At 42.4% G+C, this 18,190-nt stretch overlaps 1 protein-coding gene across 4 annotated transcripts in view; it reads right to left on the minus strand.

Annotated features, from left to right (window-relative positions):
- LOC132907998 (tyrosine-protein phosphatase 99A-like) overlaps window positions 1-18,190 on the minus strand; it is a 423,216-nt gene that overhangs the window by 13,897 nt on the left and 391,129 nt on the right. For 3 of the 4 annotated variants that reach the window (XM_060961501.1, XM_060961502.1, XM_060961499.1), the window contains exons 5-6: window positions 12,928-13,124; window positions 12,730-12,844 (exon numbers count right to left, since the gene is read on the minus strand). In XM_060961501.1, coding sequence (XP_060817484.1) covers window positions 12,730-12,844; window positions 12,928-13,124 — 312 coding nt within the window. The remainder of the gene's footprint in view (window positions 1-12,729; window positions 12,845-12,927; window positions 13,125-18,190) is intronic. The other variant, XM_060961500.1, reaches the window with a different exon arrangement.

Raw genomic sequence — 18,190 nt, forward strand, 5'->3', positions numbered from 1 at the left:
AGTGTCTTCTCAGACCCCTCGCGCTGCGACGAGTAACTCTATAGACACTATTCACTTTTCGTACAGGACGACCGCAGCTGCTACCTAAGATCGGAGCTACCTTCTTTGCTTTCTTCTTCTTTACTATTTCTCGAAAATACCTGGAATAACTAGTAGCGTTGAAACAATCCAACTGGATCAAATTTTATCGCGTCGCTTTCATGTTTTCGATCCCCTATCTCGTCGAAACATCTGGTACTCGTATCGAGGGAGACGAAACGGAATATGTACATATGAAACGATCCATCGCTTGTATGGCTTGGCGATTGAATTTCGCCAAGTTTTAACAAGAGGGTGGACAGGGTGAAAGGTTGCACACGAATTTCCATCGTCATACAAAAGGAATTGCAATCGTAGATATCGTAGATGAAATAAACATAAGATGAAAAGTATTTGTTCATTGATATGTTTCTTCAATGCAAAGCCATTCGATTGTACATCCAATTTCAAACGATACTAGGGAGAAACCGATATCCTGCGGGCACCGAACGGAATTCGATAATGACACCTACACTCTCCAGTGCTTCTCTGAAGCGCAATAATTCTACGCATCAACGGTTAGACGCGTGAACGTTAGGCGCCATCCGTGTATTCGAGCGGCACGGTACGGTGTCGCGATTTCAACGGATGATTGAAGCCACCAATATCGCAACACCGAAGAGTAAGAGGATTATCCGCGTGAAAATGTTGCAAGAAAGTTTCTTTAACCCATTAAAGACAAACGACGCGATAACGTAACATTACATCTGTAATTTCTTCTTAGCCAATTCACGTTGACCAATTCTATTAAATTCGTCTTGTGATCGTGGAAAAGAGTTGCAAGAAGTTGCAGAACATTTGCTTTTGTTAAAATTTATCGCTTAGATCCACACAATTCTATGAAGTTTGAGGAAATTCAGGTACTCGTACTTTAGCTATTGTTCAAATTACAGACTTTCTTCGTGCCTTCCATTCGTGTAGTGGCTTTTCATAATGTATTTATTATTTTAATACACTTTGTATTATACTATACTTTGACGAAATAATAGCATAGTTTACGTGTTTTAATTCTGTTCTTCTCAGGTCTATATAGATTATTAAATATTTGGCTTTAATATTTGATATAATTTTACTACGTTTAGTATTCTACGTATTTTTTGACTGAAATATTCCAGAAAAAGGAGAAGAAGACGAAAACGAAGAAGCGAAAAGAATAGTAGGGTTAATAATGTTGCATATACGACACTTTCGCACTTTGTTTCGCTACTGAGTCTTTAACGAAATAACGAGATACTGTTGAGAAATCGTATCGGACGAATCAATCTGTAAACGACACTAAACTCGTGCCTTAAACACCCTATTGGACATGAAAATGAATCGTTGTCAACGGAGAAAAGCTATATACTGGACAGAAGTATTGATGTGCTCTGTTAAGTAAACTCCGTTGATGGACGTTTACTTAAGGACAACGAGATAGACTTCGGTTTCACCTAATAACCTAACAAGGAAGCTGAAGTTTCAGCCACGAACGTGTAATTTTCACTTTCCCAACACGATCGTCCATAGTTTCAAAGAATGTCGAAAGCATATTCAGCCGAGCCGTTGCATTTCACACTCACCCCTCGGCAAATTCGCGCATTTCCACGCAGTCGATAATTTTTCCGCGACGTTTCGTCGCAAAAGCGTTTCGCGACGCGTCTCGTTTTACGTAAATCTCCACCCTCGAGCGGGGCTTTTCTTCGTCGTTGAAAAACCAAGCTCGAGCAAGAGAACGGACTCCCTTGTAATCCGTATTCACGTCTCGTTCACGCGAAGAGGGAAGGACGACGACGTGCTCGACAATCGGCCGCGAAGACCTTTAGAATTCGCAACCGAATAGTGTTGTATCACGATACGCGACTTCTGAAAAATGAACGTGATCGTGTATGGTAAATAGACAAGGTCGAGCGCGCGGTTCGCGCTTCTGCAGGCCGAGGAAAACTTGCGAGGAGAAAGGTGAGAATCGAGCGCTTGGATCTTCGCGCGCCGAGAACTCGCGTCTCTTGGCCCATCATTTTTCCACGTTGCACGCGATCACGGGAAAACGTTTTCTCCGTCGTTTCTTTGCTGTCTAGAAACTTCTGTTTTACCGCACCTGAGGGAAAACGTTGAAGTGTAAAGTCTTAAATTAGGAGTTAAAGTTACGGATGACTTCATACATTTTCTTGATCCTGTTTTCTTACGTAGCTAGAGTTTAGGAGCAACTTTCTTTCGTGGTCGAATGCAACTGACCGGTTGAATTACTGTCAGGAAATGTACAGCGAGAAAATTCTTATATAATAGGCGCGTTTGCTGGGTGTTTCTTTGATAACAATTCGATGAACGATTCACTCCGAGTGATCTTTATGGAGAGAAAATGACGCGGCAAAGGGAAAAATAGAATCGAGATTGGTATGAAAATGTATGTTGTACTTAAATGGCGAATGTTTATGCAAATTCATATTTTTTGAATTGAAGAAAGATAGGGCCTAAGTATATACATCTGTGAGCAATTTGATTTTATATTCCAAGAATAATACCTAAAGAAACTTTAATTAATATTAGGTATAAGGATATGATCAGTAAAATAATTAGCAATATTATATATTCATATAATATTAGTTAAAATTCTTTAAAAATCATGGCTGTTAAAATATAAAGTAAAAATACATCTGGTCGGAAACTTTTGCGTACCGCTGTTACCGTTTCCGTTTCCTTCCTAGTAAATATTCCAAAGAATGTTAATACATACTTGAATGCGTAGTCCAACACATAACAATATATAATATAATACTATGCTTCGAATATTTTATATGTTTTTACATATTATGTGCATTCTATGCGTTTATTTTTTCCATAAATCCATAAACATCCATAATAACCACGCTATAACTGTAAAGTAGAAGATTTCTCAGCTCTTGTGCTTAACGAATCTCTCTTGAGATTCTAAAATTGAGAATCTAATTCTCATTTTTCATCAATTTTCTGTAATTTACAAGAATAACTTCAAATAAGAGATGTATCCACTTCCCCATTGGCGAAAGAATCGACGCAGAGATATATCTGAGTGGTTTCGTGCTGCGTAAGAGAGACACGGGCGAAAGTAGCTGTATTAGGATCGGTTAGCAATGAGTAACGGTGCTCCAGTGAAAGGAACTGTTGATAAGAAAAGCAACGATCGTCGACTACCTGTTTCGCATTGCCTGCTTTCTCGTTCCCTAGGCGGCAAGTTTATGAACTTGAAACGTACCTTTTCGATCGGCTGCGTTACTCAAGCCTGCACCGTTGCGATTTCGTCCTCGAACCAGTGCCACGGCAAAATCGCTTGCCGTCTTAACGCGTTTCACGCTGGGTGACTCACGGCACTCCTCAAAGCTGAACATTCCTCTCGAAATATACTAGGAATTTAAGCTAGTCTGACATTCAACTGCCGTAAAATATGAAAATCCGAGTTTCACGCTTGATATTTTATGATTTTTGTAAATTAATATTTATTCGATGCAGCGTCGAGTTATTTTTTGAACGATTGAGCACAACGAAAGTACCGGATTTTTCGTTATGTAACTCTGCGTAATTACATTGAAAGCTTGCGTTATTCGATGCCAACAAATTGACGTTTATTCGATGCAATATCAAGCTCTTCCCTATATTAACGATAAACAAAAATATAAATTTGTGGCAATTTAAATAACTTTGTGCAATACACTGTTTATGTCTGTGATTCACTCGACATATAGAATAAGAATAGAATTGCATCACGTGTTCTTTTATTCCAAAGAAACGATTCATTTATTCGATGGCATTGTCAAGTTTTTACTTAGATTAACGATCAACGAATGAAGTATAAGATTTCTAGCTTTTTAAACATTTTTAAACACAGTTTATAATTCGTCCGACACAAAGTGTACTTTATTTTAATAATACAGTATTACATCGCGATTTCTTTTATTCCAAAGAGGCGATTCATTTATTCAATGTACTGTTCAACCGTTTCTTATATTAATGATTGATAAAAATATAGACTTGTACCACTTTAAATAACCTTGCGTAGTAAACAGTTTATGACCATGATTCACTCAAAGCAAAATGCACCGTCGAACAGAATTGCATCACGGTTTCTTTTATTCCAAAGCAGCAACTCCAAAAGCGTTACATATTTCAACTCACGCCATCGACTACAAAGCATCGAACATTACGACGTCCCTCGACCGTGTCGGAGCAAGGTGAGTCTCGGAGGGCGAAAGGCCATTAAGATGCCATTAATTCGAGATACGCGTCCTCCGCGATGGGCATTAGCAAATGCGCGCAAACATGTCTAAACATTTTCGACCATGTAAATTAGAATGTGCGGCCTTGAAGTTCTCTTCTCTCTCGCGTAAAAATAGACCAACCGAATGCCTCGTGTTTTTAACGTGCTCCGACTTCCAAAAACGAACTGAAAACGAAAGAAAAAAAAAAAAAAAAGAAATAGAATATCTACGCTCGACAGGACCGAATTTCCATATTTCTATACCTGTTCGATGCTATGAGGTCAACCGGAGCGTGGTTATTGCAACGATGCAGAGAGAAGAAATCTGTATTTTGCAGGCGGATCACGCGTTCTCGCGAATGAGGATCCGTGAATGGCAGTTGCGAAACTGGACCGAAAAAAGGTCGTGTCGAGAAGGAAGGCGCAGAGGTCCGGTCGACTATTCGTCGGACGGAAATGCTACTCGCTTCCTGGCGGAGGGTGTGCACAGGATCGAGTGACGACGATTTCTTGACGGCTGTGTTTCCTTCCCGCGGCCAGAACTAGTTTCGTGGCTACGGTTCGGAACCTGATCGCACACCAGAGGAAACGCAACGCGCTGTTTTCATGCCTTTATGACAACGTACGTGCCCGCAAATCCGCGCTAAACCGCTTACGTAACGTCGCGCGGCGGCAAGGTGCGTTTCAGGAGAAACAGACCAAACCAGATAGGGAAGAAGGAGACGGGATCAAGAAGGAGACAAGGCGTTCCTACGCTATGCTGCGCTAGTTAGACAAGCAGAAGTGGATTCCGCGAGAGAAATGTAATACACGCGCGCTGCACCTTGTTCCCCGGAATCGAGATGGAAAAGGAAACAAGTGGCGCGCGAACGTCACTCCAGTGCACGTGACGGGAAAATCTTTTTCGCAGCGAACGCTGCGTGTCTATTATCGATCTGCGATCCTGCGGAATATCTCTTAAGAATTTAATGGCGAGATTTTTGAATTCGAAAAGTTAAGATCAAGGAAGCAAGAAACGACTTACGGATAATTTTTCTTTGCTACGTGTTATGTTTGTAAAGCAGTATTTCTTCCGCGATATTGTAGAACATATATCGTAAGATAAACGCCAGGTACCTGTTGAACATTTAATTTTGTATAGATCGCGAGTCTTCCCATTTTGAAAAATTGAAAACGGATGAAGGGAAGTCTTATGGGAGATTTCTTCCTGACGCATGTTACGTTAGTAAGCAATGTTTCTTTTTATTTTATTCATAATACCGCGGGATATCATCGACAAATTGTGTGGCATTAATCGTATCCATATGTTTCGGACTATTCCAGAATATGTCGGAGGTCGCGACATATGGCGAATGTAAAATTGTTCATCGAAAGACTACCTATAATGAAGCATCCTGTACGAAGATTGTATTTATGATGATATAGCTTTGTCGCAGTTTATTTATCATGGGCAATGAATCGCTTCAGGATCAGCTACGCCGGTGATTAATTGAATAAATTCCCAATGTCTTTTGCTTCTTTTTCCGATACTTCCAACTCGACGACAATCTGCTTGGCATAAACACGCTCAACTTCGCGTAATTAATTCTTCTATTTTTATACCGAAATGTAAATGTTTATCCTCTCTTTTTTATCCATCTCCTTGGAATATCACCGGAGAGAAAAAAAAAAAACGTAAAAAAGGAAGAAAGTCAAATTTTTTGTTCATCTTCCGACCACAACCCGCCACCTACTCAAAAACATCATGGTGGTCAATCTTGTGATTACATTTACCTCGATAAACGTCGCTGTCATTCTCGGTGGAGGAGACTGGGGCCGTGTAGGTGGTCTGCTCGTATGTTTGATCGTCCGTGTATGCGATCGGATCCGCGGATGCGAACAATATCCGGAGGATGATAGCCACTGCGGCCGCAAGTTGAGCGGCACTGGCTATCCTGGCCCACGACATTTTCGTTTTGCAGCTGCAGCTGTGAAGCGCGGCGTGGCGTGGCGTGGTGTGCGGCACGGCACGGCACGGTACACGGCGTGGCTCGTTCGCTCTCCACCGGGCTATTTCACGAATTCGTCCATCCTCGTTACTCTTACCGGCGTTCTCATCGCGCTTGTCTCACCCTTGGGACGGCACACCGCGCGGATACGCACACCAACCACGGGAACAATACGCGACAAGACGGTCCGCCGTACGAATCGTGTCTCCGCGAAAGTTCATCGCTGTTTTTCGGCTGTGTTTGCAGCACTACGTTTAAAACGTGGGCCCGTGGTCCACGGGGTAGAAGCACAGTTTACGTCGTCTCATCGCACCCTACGATTGTCCGAGTTCACGATCACGATCGAACCAGTTCGATCCGGATCGTTTGATCGTTCGAATCGTTCGAACGTAAGAGGGTGCTCACTGGTGAACGATCATATTTTGCAAATACGATTTTACCCCGTAACGGGCGCGAGGGCGTACACAAGGTGTAAGAGGAGAACGATCGAACGGATCGATTGATTGGCGCGTCCCTCGGTTGCCTGAAGGAATAGGAAATTGTCGAGGCGTATCGGACAGCAAGGATCGAAGCTAACGAAGCGATGATTTCGTTCGTGCTGCATCCTGGCGACCCGATATACCTCTGCGCGTCGCGTACACGTCCGTGCAACGTGACCGGAATATTAACGTGGCTCGAGATCGAACTTGTTATCCTAATTTGGTTTCTCTCCCATCGGACTTGTTCTCTTACTCTTTCTTTCTTTTTTTACGCTTTGTTTCACGAGCGCGAGAAACACACGTGGGAATTGCGAGATAAAAAGGGAGCTCTGGTGGAAAAAAATAAATTCGATCATCGCCGCTTCCCAACTCGCGCGTTGTCCTAATTGTGTGGTCGAGTGCCTCAATTAGTCGGAATTATGACCTCGATTGTTTCTCGTCGAGCTGCACACCGAGAGGCAGCGACAGCGCCGGTAGCAACAGCGGAGACGCCGGCGGCAGCAACGAGCGCATCAACTTCGCTATTCGCCGGTCGCGCAGCAATAATTACACGGCCCCTCTGGAACGTTTTAAAACGGCTTCCCCTTATATTTTTAGTACGTCAAGATCGAGGGGACACGCGGCCAAACGCCTCGGCGGCGTGTCGAGGATCCAGCAACGTGTGTCTCACGCTTCTAACAAAAACAGTCGTCGAAAGCTATACGCGCGTAACGATCTCTCCAACAATTACGCGTGTTTCTATCTTTTTATCCATCGACACGATTCCATTTTGTGCTGCGATGGGAGTATAACGTGCAGGAAAAATCTCGGAGTAGTTGCGTGCGCAAAGATCGCGCGATTCAAACGATACCGAACGTAAGAAAATTTCCCTGGTGTTAAGAATAATGGCAAGCTCTTGAAACAAAGAGGAATTGTTCACGTTCGATTTAGGAGACGAAGCACGAGCAAATGGACGACTCGCAATTATGACTCAACGATTGCGATATTAACCGCAAGTTAGCCGAGAACCGGCCGCAGCGGCGCTGCACGCGTGCACAAGCACCACGAGCCTTGACATTTATACGTCACGGAGAAACTTCACGTCCTACGTCTATCCCAGTTGTGCGGAAAGCTAGACGGAAAGAAAATTGAGACCAGCTCCGACGTGCTTGGACAACGAGGATATAAACGCGGAAAAACACTTCCGCTGATCTCGCTTGAAAATTCATGTTCCGCAATAAAGGATGACTCATTGGCCTGCGAAGCCTCGACGAGTGTACTTACATAGGGTGTATCATAATGTGTGGGCACCGGTTCAAGGGTAAACTCGGTGCATTCGGATGATAAAAAGAAATGTGGTTAAATTACATGGCATTATATGGCGCGATATATTCTGCCATTTTTGGTATACCTACTTAAGATAACTATCATACTCCTCTATGCAAATTGCACGTGATTTATAACGGTAGTTTGAAAGTGTAATTCATTAAAAACATTGTCCATTGCTTTGGTGTCTATTCACCTAAGCAACTTCTATACATTCTGACACACTTCGTGTACAACCGACTTGAAAGAACATCGTAGATATTTCGTGCGCGACGATCGGCAAACTATCAACGATTTCCTATCTACTTCCGTTTCGCAAGAAAGACGTTAGACCAACGGAGGTTGAGAGAGAGACGCCTGTTATTTCCGATTCCAATATCCTTTGCGACAAGAAATATCCAATTCCGCGATAAGTCGCCGGGAAACGTGTAAACTCGGGCCACCACAAACCGACTGATATCATACAACGATGTATGTGCTATTTGCATAGGTTGGCCGTACCGCGTGTCGCGTGGGATCGCGCCGATCGACCACCAGAAGACGAATCGATTCGTTTGGTACGAGACGTCGCTTTTCAGCCAGACAGATTCGAGGGCGAAGGGTGTTGCCTTTTGTCGTCGATGGTACTCGTCATACCTGACACTGCACCGACGACCCTTGTTCCAACATTCCCCGAGAGAAAACCGTCGACGAGGTTACACTCAATTACACACTGGCGAAGGTCGATTAAAGTGGACTACGTAGCGATATGCTATATTCGCGGATACACAGATAGAATAAATTATCAAAGCGGGTGACATTGACATGTATTTCGTGTAACGCTACGTAGACCGACAGTTATTTCTTATTCATATAACCGCGATAAGTTAATGTCTAACGAAAACAAAAATTGAAGCGCATATTATAAGTGCATGTACGTCGAACAATAATATTTGTGTAGTAACAATAGTAATATTTCTATACGGTGCGCTGTCAATGTACTTTACGAAAACAACATGGATCGCATTACGAATTCTCACGACGCTGTATGAAAGGTAAGGTCGATCCGAGAGAACTACACCGATGGGAATATTCGATGAGTATTGAAATCCTTATAGGAAGTATTCGCACGACCAATTGAATGCAACCGATCCAGCGTCATTTTGGCACTGTGCGAAGAACCCTTTACGCTATATCGACCCTCCAACCTCGAGCCACGATTCCGCCCATGTCGAACTCTCAACCCGGATCACTTACTAGGCCGATCATTACCATACGATTCTCTGCGTTTCGAGTATCCTCGATCTAACTTAACAAAAAAAAAAAAAAAAAACAAAACAAAAAAAAAAATAGATACGGCCGGTACTATACGACGTGGTGTGCGCAAATCACTGAAAACTTTCTCACACTAGGCGTCACTGGCACTGAAGAGGCGTCGTTCGCGCGGTGAATCAAACGCCATTTCAAACTGTACCGCACGAAGAATCTTCACGAGTAACTTCACAATATGACAGATCTAACTGCGAGAGAGCCTAATCAAGATAACGTCCCATCGACATCTCGGCACTAGCAATGGAGCACCGTTGCGATGCTGCGAGAGTGACAAAACGCACTGGTCTCAAGCGAGGAACACGAACGCTGCCACACACACTGCTTGCCTCTGCGATCACCAACGTACAACGTTCTCGCGCGTACGGTAAACCGTGACTCCAGCTCTCTACACTCGCTTCTCCGACTTGCTTCCAGTCAGGAAGAAAACAGACAGACAGGTACAGAAAGAGGGAGAGAAACTCACGTTCACGAATACAGGCGATGAGCACTGACGCCGCGCTACGCTGAAACGTGTACGTACAAAGGGGATGGAGCGAGACGGAGAATGCACGAGAAGCACGCGCGCGCGCACTCTACAGGCGCACAGTGTTTCTAACAAGCCGGCATACACGTGCGCCAGGAAATGTGCGTGAGAGAAAGAAAGGAGACAAGAGGGAAAGAAAACGAACGAGAGAGGGGTATGTGGAGAACACGTTACACAGCCATATGCGAGAAGGAGGCACCAAGTATTAGTGTTTTATATATATGAACGTGTATATAGCGTGTTTGTAACGCGTTTCCTTCAACTGTTCCCGCTTATCGCGTCTTCTTCACGCCGAGACAAGAGGCGACTTTGACGTGTCACGTTCACCACGTACTTCGATACTCTTCTCGAGGAAGTAGCGCATATTGGAGTGAAAAATCGTGGAAAATCGATCGTGAAACGAAGGGGCGCGCCAATGGCGACGACCGAAACGGCGTGGCAATCCCTCCCTTTGGTTTCCCTATCTCTTTCTTCCTCTTCCCTCCTTCTATCTTCCTTCTTCTTTGTTCCTTTCTCTCTCTGTTTATCCACCGACGTTTCCAACCATCTCTCTTCTTCTCCCGCAACCCCTAACTTTTCCCCTCTTTCTCTTTATTTTTTTGCCTCTGCTCCCCACCACGTTACACACTTTCTTTCTCTTGCTTACGGGCTATCCGTTCTTGTTTCTCATCGCTGTCTCTTCGATCCTCGTTGCTCCGCCGATTCTCCGCGCACTGCCTCTTTTGTCACGGTCCCTGCCCTGTACCAACGTGTATGGATTTTCAGAGAAACGAAAATTCGTACAAACCGATCGGCGGACGTGAAGCAACGACAAAGGTGAACCGGCGTTGACGAGGATTAGGCCCGTATGAATCACGAAACGGCGAAGACAGGTCACTGAAAATCGTGCCGACGACCATGAAAATCTCGACCGTGCCCTCTCTTGAGAGAGAGCAAAGCGCCGTCGACGGCACAAAACGATGGTTACTCATGGACGTGGTGAAGAGCAGCTGGAAACCTGCTGGCGAGTGGGCTTTCAGGGACGTAAAGTTCGATCTTCGTACCACGTGGCCTGTAACTGTCATTGTCAAAAACGTGATCCGAGTGCCGAGTATTCGGTCGTGATGCGACGATGGCGTCTTTCACCAGTCGATAAGAATCTGTGGCGACGATGCATGATGATATCATTAGAGTACCATCGGCGCTACGATCGTCACATCGATTTTCGAGCAGATGTCGCCTCGCTCGAGATACTTTGCTTTAATAAATAATTCTGATCTCGCTGCAACATCGAATTAGAGAAAATGTAAAATAGTCATTTAAAATCATTCGATGTATTCTTTCAATGTCAGCTACGTATGCCAAAGGAAATCGCAAAGAACAAAACGAAGTTCCAAGTAATCGGGATCCTGATAATGAATAATCCGTTGAGTAATTACGTATCAGAGCGGCTGCGATAGTAGTTGAAACTGGCAAGATATCTCCAATTGGAGAACCAAATGTTTTTGTCTGTTTCAATAACACTATAGATTTCCTTATGTTTTATTCGTGTGCGCTAAGCATTATAATACCAAAGGTGTGCGAGAGAGAGAGAATTTACAAGGGCAATAGAGGAACGGAACGGGGCAAAGGAAACGTACCCACTTGCCGGTGAATTCATCAGTAACACTACCTAGCAGATCGCATTTTAGGCAGGGGTAATGGAGTCAGGTCAAAGATCGTATTGTAGATATTGGATAGTTGGGAGGAATGGAGGGAATAACTTATGCGAATGGTATTCTGCTGTGATTCCTCTAGTGGCGATTGTACATAGGAAGACCGCTACATAGTAAAGTGTTCCAAGTTCCAAGACCTAAAATTCAGCGAGAGCAAATGCGACGTGTGACAGCCACGAGAAAGAGGGACAAAATTGAGGACCGTACGGAAATCAGGGGCGTAGTTAGAAACGAATGGACCATCAAGAAAGGCGTATAAAAATACGATCGTTACCAAGATAATCATGATTTGCATAAACTTTACGAAACGTGGAATTCATACATACGCTTTGGGAAAAAGCGACTGATGTATGGTGAATTCAAATAATATTAACTGCGTCAGTTACTGAAAGATTGTACGCTATCTTCTGAATGTTACGTTAGCAAGTGTTATCTGCCTCCCGCATAATCATTGCGCTCGACAGATAGAGACGGCTCAAAGAAAGGCGCTGGTTTAGAGTGCATAATTAAATTATTCTATCGTCAACCGAATGACTATAGAATGTCATAAAATGATGCGTGATGGGACACGCTTTTATTACTTTAGGAAGTGTATCTTTTTTACGTGCTAAAGATAAAAATGTTACGATTTTGATACGAGGTCTATAAACCACGAACGAGGGTTTATCAAATTCTTATCACCCGGCTGTAAAGCAAAAACTTGATAGCATCTAGTGAAAGGTCAATCAAATTTAGCGACATTCTCGTTTAATTCTGATTAAAAACGTTCTAGATTTTATTTAATTTCATTTTCTCCTACTCCATTAATGTTTGAAACCTTGAGAATTCACTGTGCTACCTTTCCAACATCAGGTATTTTAGATCCCTTTAAATGTTATGTGATCGCTGGTAAGAGAACGTTATTACAGGAATCTTCCTTTTCGAATTTAGCTAAAGCAGATATCTTCGAAATTGCATTTATCGACCGAAGATACAAAGAAACCAGCGAATATTCTGTTTTATCGGCACGTTCAGTTTTGAAGCGCCAAATTATAAACGAAAACGGATGTCGGAATCAACTGTGTAGTTAAATCTCTTGTCCTTTTATCAGATATTTAATGACTACGTCATTATAAATAAATAATAAAAATATTTTTAATCTTACCTCCTTCGTCAGTCATTACGGAGATGGTGGTCGCAGGGCCATGCCCTTCTGGGTTGAATACTTGCAACGATACTAGATATTGAGTGTATGTTTGAAGATTGCGGATTGTGTGATTCTATAATGAAACAAAACATGAAATTTATTAAACGAGGAATGACGACGTAATGTTCAATATGACAGATTCGAACGATTTCTTACGTAACTTACGTCAATGGCTGGATTACGGATATACACTTCTTTTTCTTCCATGTAAGGTTTGTCTCGAGGTTTATACCCGATTCGATAACCGAGGAATTCTCCATGAATGGTATCAGAACTGGGCGCTTTCCACGCTAAATAAATGGACGTGGCAGACGTGTTGTGAGCACTGGTAATTATAGGCTTTCCCGTCGGCACTGAAATAAAAAAAGACGAATAAAACAGAGACGCGTTAACACATTTTTACTTTAACATATTGTCGGGATGCTTTCGAAATTGTATCGATATTTTACGGATATCATAAAAACTATCATCTCCCACGGTAGAATGTTTACCGCCACTCGACGATTTTCATTTAATACATATTTTCGTGAATATGCCAGTTTTCCGAATTAGCAAAAATTGTATCTTTCAAAAAAAAAAAAAAAAAAAAAATAAATAATAAAAAAGAAAATAAAAAAAGAGAGAAAAAGAAAAAACAGGAAAAAATAAACAAAGGATGAAAAGAATTAATACGCTATTCTGTTTTGAATTTTCTATTGAATTCCGATAAATAATTGGCATACATTATAAATGCCGCGATGATCTCATTACAATTTACACATTTAAGCGCTTTACAGCAATTCAACTTATTTATCTCTATACTGTTATTACTAAACCTACAGACCAAAAAAAAAAAAAAAAAAAAAAAAAATACTTTGATATCAGAGATTAAAGATTGATATCAAAATATGGTTGATGTTTTCATATTGTATAAATTACATTCTCGATGAGAAAGAACCGATGTTTCGAATGTACTATCTAGAGATAATAGGGGAACAGTAAGCATCGAAATAGGCGGATCAACACGAGTGCCATCGAAGTTTCATTTCTATCTGATAAAAACATATTTGCAATGATTGTTTGACGATCGACTCGCAATAAATATCGGAACGATCGTATTTATTTTCCACCCTTGGTCGTCGTGGCGGAATAAAATTCGAACAAGCACGTTTAATCGCATTACCCATTATTCCATTCTGTTCTCCCCCATGCTGCTGATCCAGGTACATGCATTCCCCACACCCTTTCCACCGTAATATTTTCAACAATTGATAGCTTTCGAGTCGTTTAAAATTCGAGTCCCGCGTAATTTAATACTTTTCGCATAATCGAATTTTACCGACTGATCGAAACGTACCATCGCTGCGTTGGAAAATAATAGTAATTACGGCGAAGAAATACGATACGATCAGACTTATTTCATCTCGTCCCCTCTATTTGTCAGAAGTGTCTCGAAGAATTTATCGATCGATGCCGTTACGGAAGCTTCGAATGAAATGGAATAGAATTTCCATGCCATACCAATTTTCTTTTTCTCTCTTTTCCTACCGGTATATCCGGGACTGCGAGTTTAATATATCCTCCTTAAAATTCTCCTCGTCATACTTTGTACGCTTCCAACTCCCGAGATACTTCATAAGCACATGTTATTTCATTACTTTCCTCTTGGCACTGGCGCAACTTCACTCTACCACACCACACGCGAATACCAACTTACATACATCCTAACAAGCAAGTAGATTCTAGCCAACAGTTTCTTGCGGTAAACCGAAGTACAATAGCATTCGAAGGCTGAATCGACTTGACGGATGTCTTCCACGTACTAACATGACTAACGCGCAACTTCCAAGCAAATTTCTTGAAAGAATAGCTACACTTCTACTCGAGAGTCTTAAGACATTTCCTGTAAGAACAGCTACGCTTCTACTCGAGGGTTTTAAGACACCTTTTATTTTTAATAAAACTTTATCTTGAACTGTGCATGCGTTTCTTTGGTATAATCTCTTTGTAGAAGAAAATATGAAATTAACACTGCAACTGTCAAAGTGGTTAGAAAGATCATGATTCGTATCATAGCTTTGTAACAATGCATTTTGGAGAATTTGAGGCAAATCTTACGCTTCAGTCATCGGTACGTCTAAAGTAACAAGCTTGAACATCTTTCGTATCTTTTAACGATTACTCAATTTTCTCAAAATTTTGAAGCAGGTACGGTAACTATCCTAAGAATTTAAAGCGACGAAGTACATCCGCCCCATGCCTTTGCCTTTATACTCCGACTTCTATAACTTCTGCCAAAAAGTGTGAGAACGTAAATTAAATAACTTGATTAAGAAAACTTTTTAACTTGTGGATCGCCCCCTTACCTTAACTTACAAAATCGCGGTTCTTAACCCCATCTAAGGTCCCATTCGACGCGAGTCCACGTCTTTCGTGAAACTCCGCGTTATCGTGTGCCAATATTCACGGATGAAAAGTTGTGGAAGTTCCGTTCTGTTTCTTGGGGAACAAGAGATTGTCGTGGAAATAATTTCAAGATGTTTAATGCGCGTCACGCATCGTTCGACAAAGTCGGTGCAAACTTCCGGCGACTCGTTAACGCTCGTGCAAAAGCGTTCTCACTGCGAAACGACGATAACCACCGGGGAAATGAAGGATTCGCGTGCGGGTGAACGCGCGTATACGAAAGTCGCCGGGTAATTATTGCATCGCCACCGAAACTGCGAACGGACATTTTGGTGAATAATTGCCGGTGACAACGATTAGTCGGCTGGTTGACGGAGAAATTGCACGGACGAATCACGATACCCGCTTATTGTTTCGCGAATTCAGGGAAATTTGTGTCAGTCGGGAAAATTGTGGAATATTATGGGTCAGATTAACTGGACGCGTCGGAAATTTGATGGATGACATTGAGCACTTTGATTGCTAATTGCTCGTACAGCGGTAGAAGATTGTGTTAAATGATTCAGATAATAAGAAGCAAGAGGTATACAGATAAAATAAAACGTTTTATAGAATTAGCGGAATCGAAAATGTGATGGATAATGAGCAATAATTGTTAATCGTTCTCACAGTGATCTATAAATTTTATTCAGTGATTTAAATAATAAGAAAATATATTTGTTAACTGCATTAACTGAACGAATGAGAAGCACGATTGATAAAATAATCGTTAGTCGTTTCACATGATTATATTAAATAATTCAAGTAACAAAGGAAAAGATAGATGAGAATAAAAGAGAATGTATTTATCATGGAGATTAATTACACGTATCGAAAACACGGTGGAGATTGAGGAACAATGAGGTTTCGTTAAGAGACTCTAGTAATAATAATGAAGTAAAATAAACAGTATTTGAAGATAAAATAAAATATATTTATCATGGGTAATTGCGAGCGTATAGAGGTAATCGACGAATAGTCTACAGTACGATTTCGCCGGTGAATTAATTACTGGAGCATTCAACGGCGAAACCTCGCGTTCAAATGCTCGGTAATTCTCGATTAATTTCCAGCACTTAACTTTGGATTCCGGACGAACCTTCTAAAGCGCGGTCGTCTTACTTTCTATTTACACGCAAACCCCACGAAATGACCCAGTAATTTTTCCTGTTAGCCTCGCCACTATCTGTTTTTATTTCGATGTTCCCCTTTCGCATAATTATTCATAAGTCTCTGGACAATGTTCCGTTTCACCGTCTATAATAATAATAATTGCGCAGCCGTCAACTTTCGCTCGCGGTGTTATTTTTTAACGAGTTTCCCTTCGTTTCTATTATTTTCTTCGTACAATTAACATTTTCAACGAAACAGAGATATATTAACAACGAGGCAGACGTCTTCCATCGTTAAACGCTGCTCGCGTGTTAAATATCTCTCGGAGTCAAATAAAATTCAATTGCGATTGCGACGGTAAACGCGCGAGAGGTAATTTCTGAAAAAAAAAAAATTTATCGCGAATACGAAAAGAGCCACTTTTAATAACAGTAATTTACTTTATATATTGTGACTGTATATTTTCGAGTTTACTACCTCTTGACTATCTTTTGTTATGCGATCCACGTTTTATTTTTATTCAACCGCGACTGTGGTGCCTGCGCCGGTAGTCAATTAACGAAACAACCAGTATTATTAACGCATAGTTGAAGACATTGTCGTGGGTCAGGTATTATGACGGATACGTGGAGGGCGATAAGTCTTTCACGCGATTCCGGCCAGCCACTCTGCCGGGGTAATTCAGCCCTGTAATAAATGTGAGCTAGCCGCGTTTTTTACCGTCGCTAAATCTGCGCTAAGTTATTATGATCCTGGGCCGGGACCACGTTTATGACGGCTATGTTTGCCTCAACGTCTCCGCGATAAAAGCACGCAACATCGGTTCCTTTCTTTTTTCGTCGACTTTTCCTCTCTTCCTCCCTCCCATTCTCTTTATCCATGCAACTTTCTTCGATCGCCGAATAGAACGAATCCCGTACACTGGAAAAATAGGAAAGGAGAAAACTAATTCAATATCCGGCACGATCGTAAAGAGCAGCGCTACGGTCGCGAGCGGTTCTATAAACTAAATAGAGACGGTGGTTGCCGCGATATTCCTGCAATAAAAACCGCCGCCACTTCGCGAATTATATCTTCCCAGCGCGACGTAAAAGTGAAAAAAATGCCGATGAAGAAGACGTGGATGTCGGTAAAAGGGTGTGAGAGGACAGTGGACTGAGTGGTAGAAATTTCCACGACCCCTTATCAGCTCCGAAGGGAAATAAAAGCGTGGTTCGCGACGCTCCTCCACCGTATCTCTCCGGCGTCGGTGTTAAAGTTCATAACTCAAGCTGATTACCGGCTCGCGGACCCGAGGATGTTACCGGAATTAGCTAGCACAACCACGCAACGAATTCTCCAATTTTCGCGCGCACCACCGTACCGTGCCCCGAATGAACTTACCCCGATCCGCACAGGACCGGGGGCGTATATACCCCGACACGGCTGTCCCGATGGCTAATTGGTGGCTCTGTTACGCCATATATTTATGGGGGACAGGCGAACGACCTCCGGAAACAGGAACGAGAGTCGGTATACGTAGGTATTGGTTCGGGGCTAAAGTGGTAGGAGAAGTTTCGTTGGTGCCCTATTGATCTGGGTGAGACAGAGAGCAGAGGGGCAGTGCGAGGATGGCTAGAAAGAGAGACGGAGACAGAGAAAGGGCAGCGTTTCATTTAAGCCACCCGTGGATTCCTGTACACCACCAGCGACGTGGCATCGCACTCTCGCTATTGCCTGCCTTGTCCATATATACGGTATAACATATACAGACACCCATACACCGACCAATTAGTATCGCGAATTAGAATATGCTGGCAATAAATTCCGCCCACGAACCCTATGTTGGCGCATTATCTGCTAATCGTGTGCGCGTCGATTCAATTTCATTTGCTTCGTTATG

Source organism: Bombus pascuorum, chromosome 6 (genome assembly GCF_905332965.1).
Source record: "Bombus pascuorum chromosome 6, iyBomPasc1.1, whole genome shotgun sequence".
NCBI lineage: Eukaryota > Metazoa > Arthropoda > Insecta > Hymenoptera > Apidae > Bombus > Bombus pascuorum.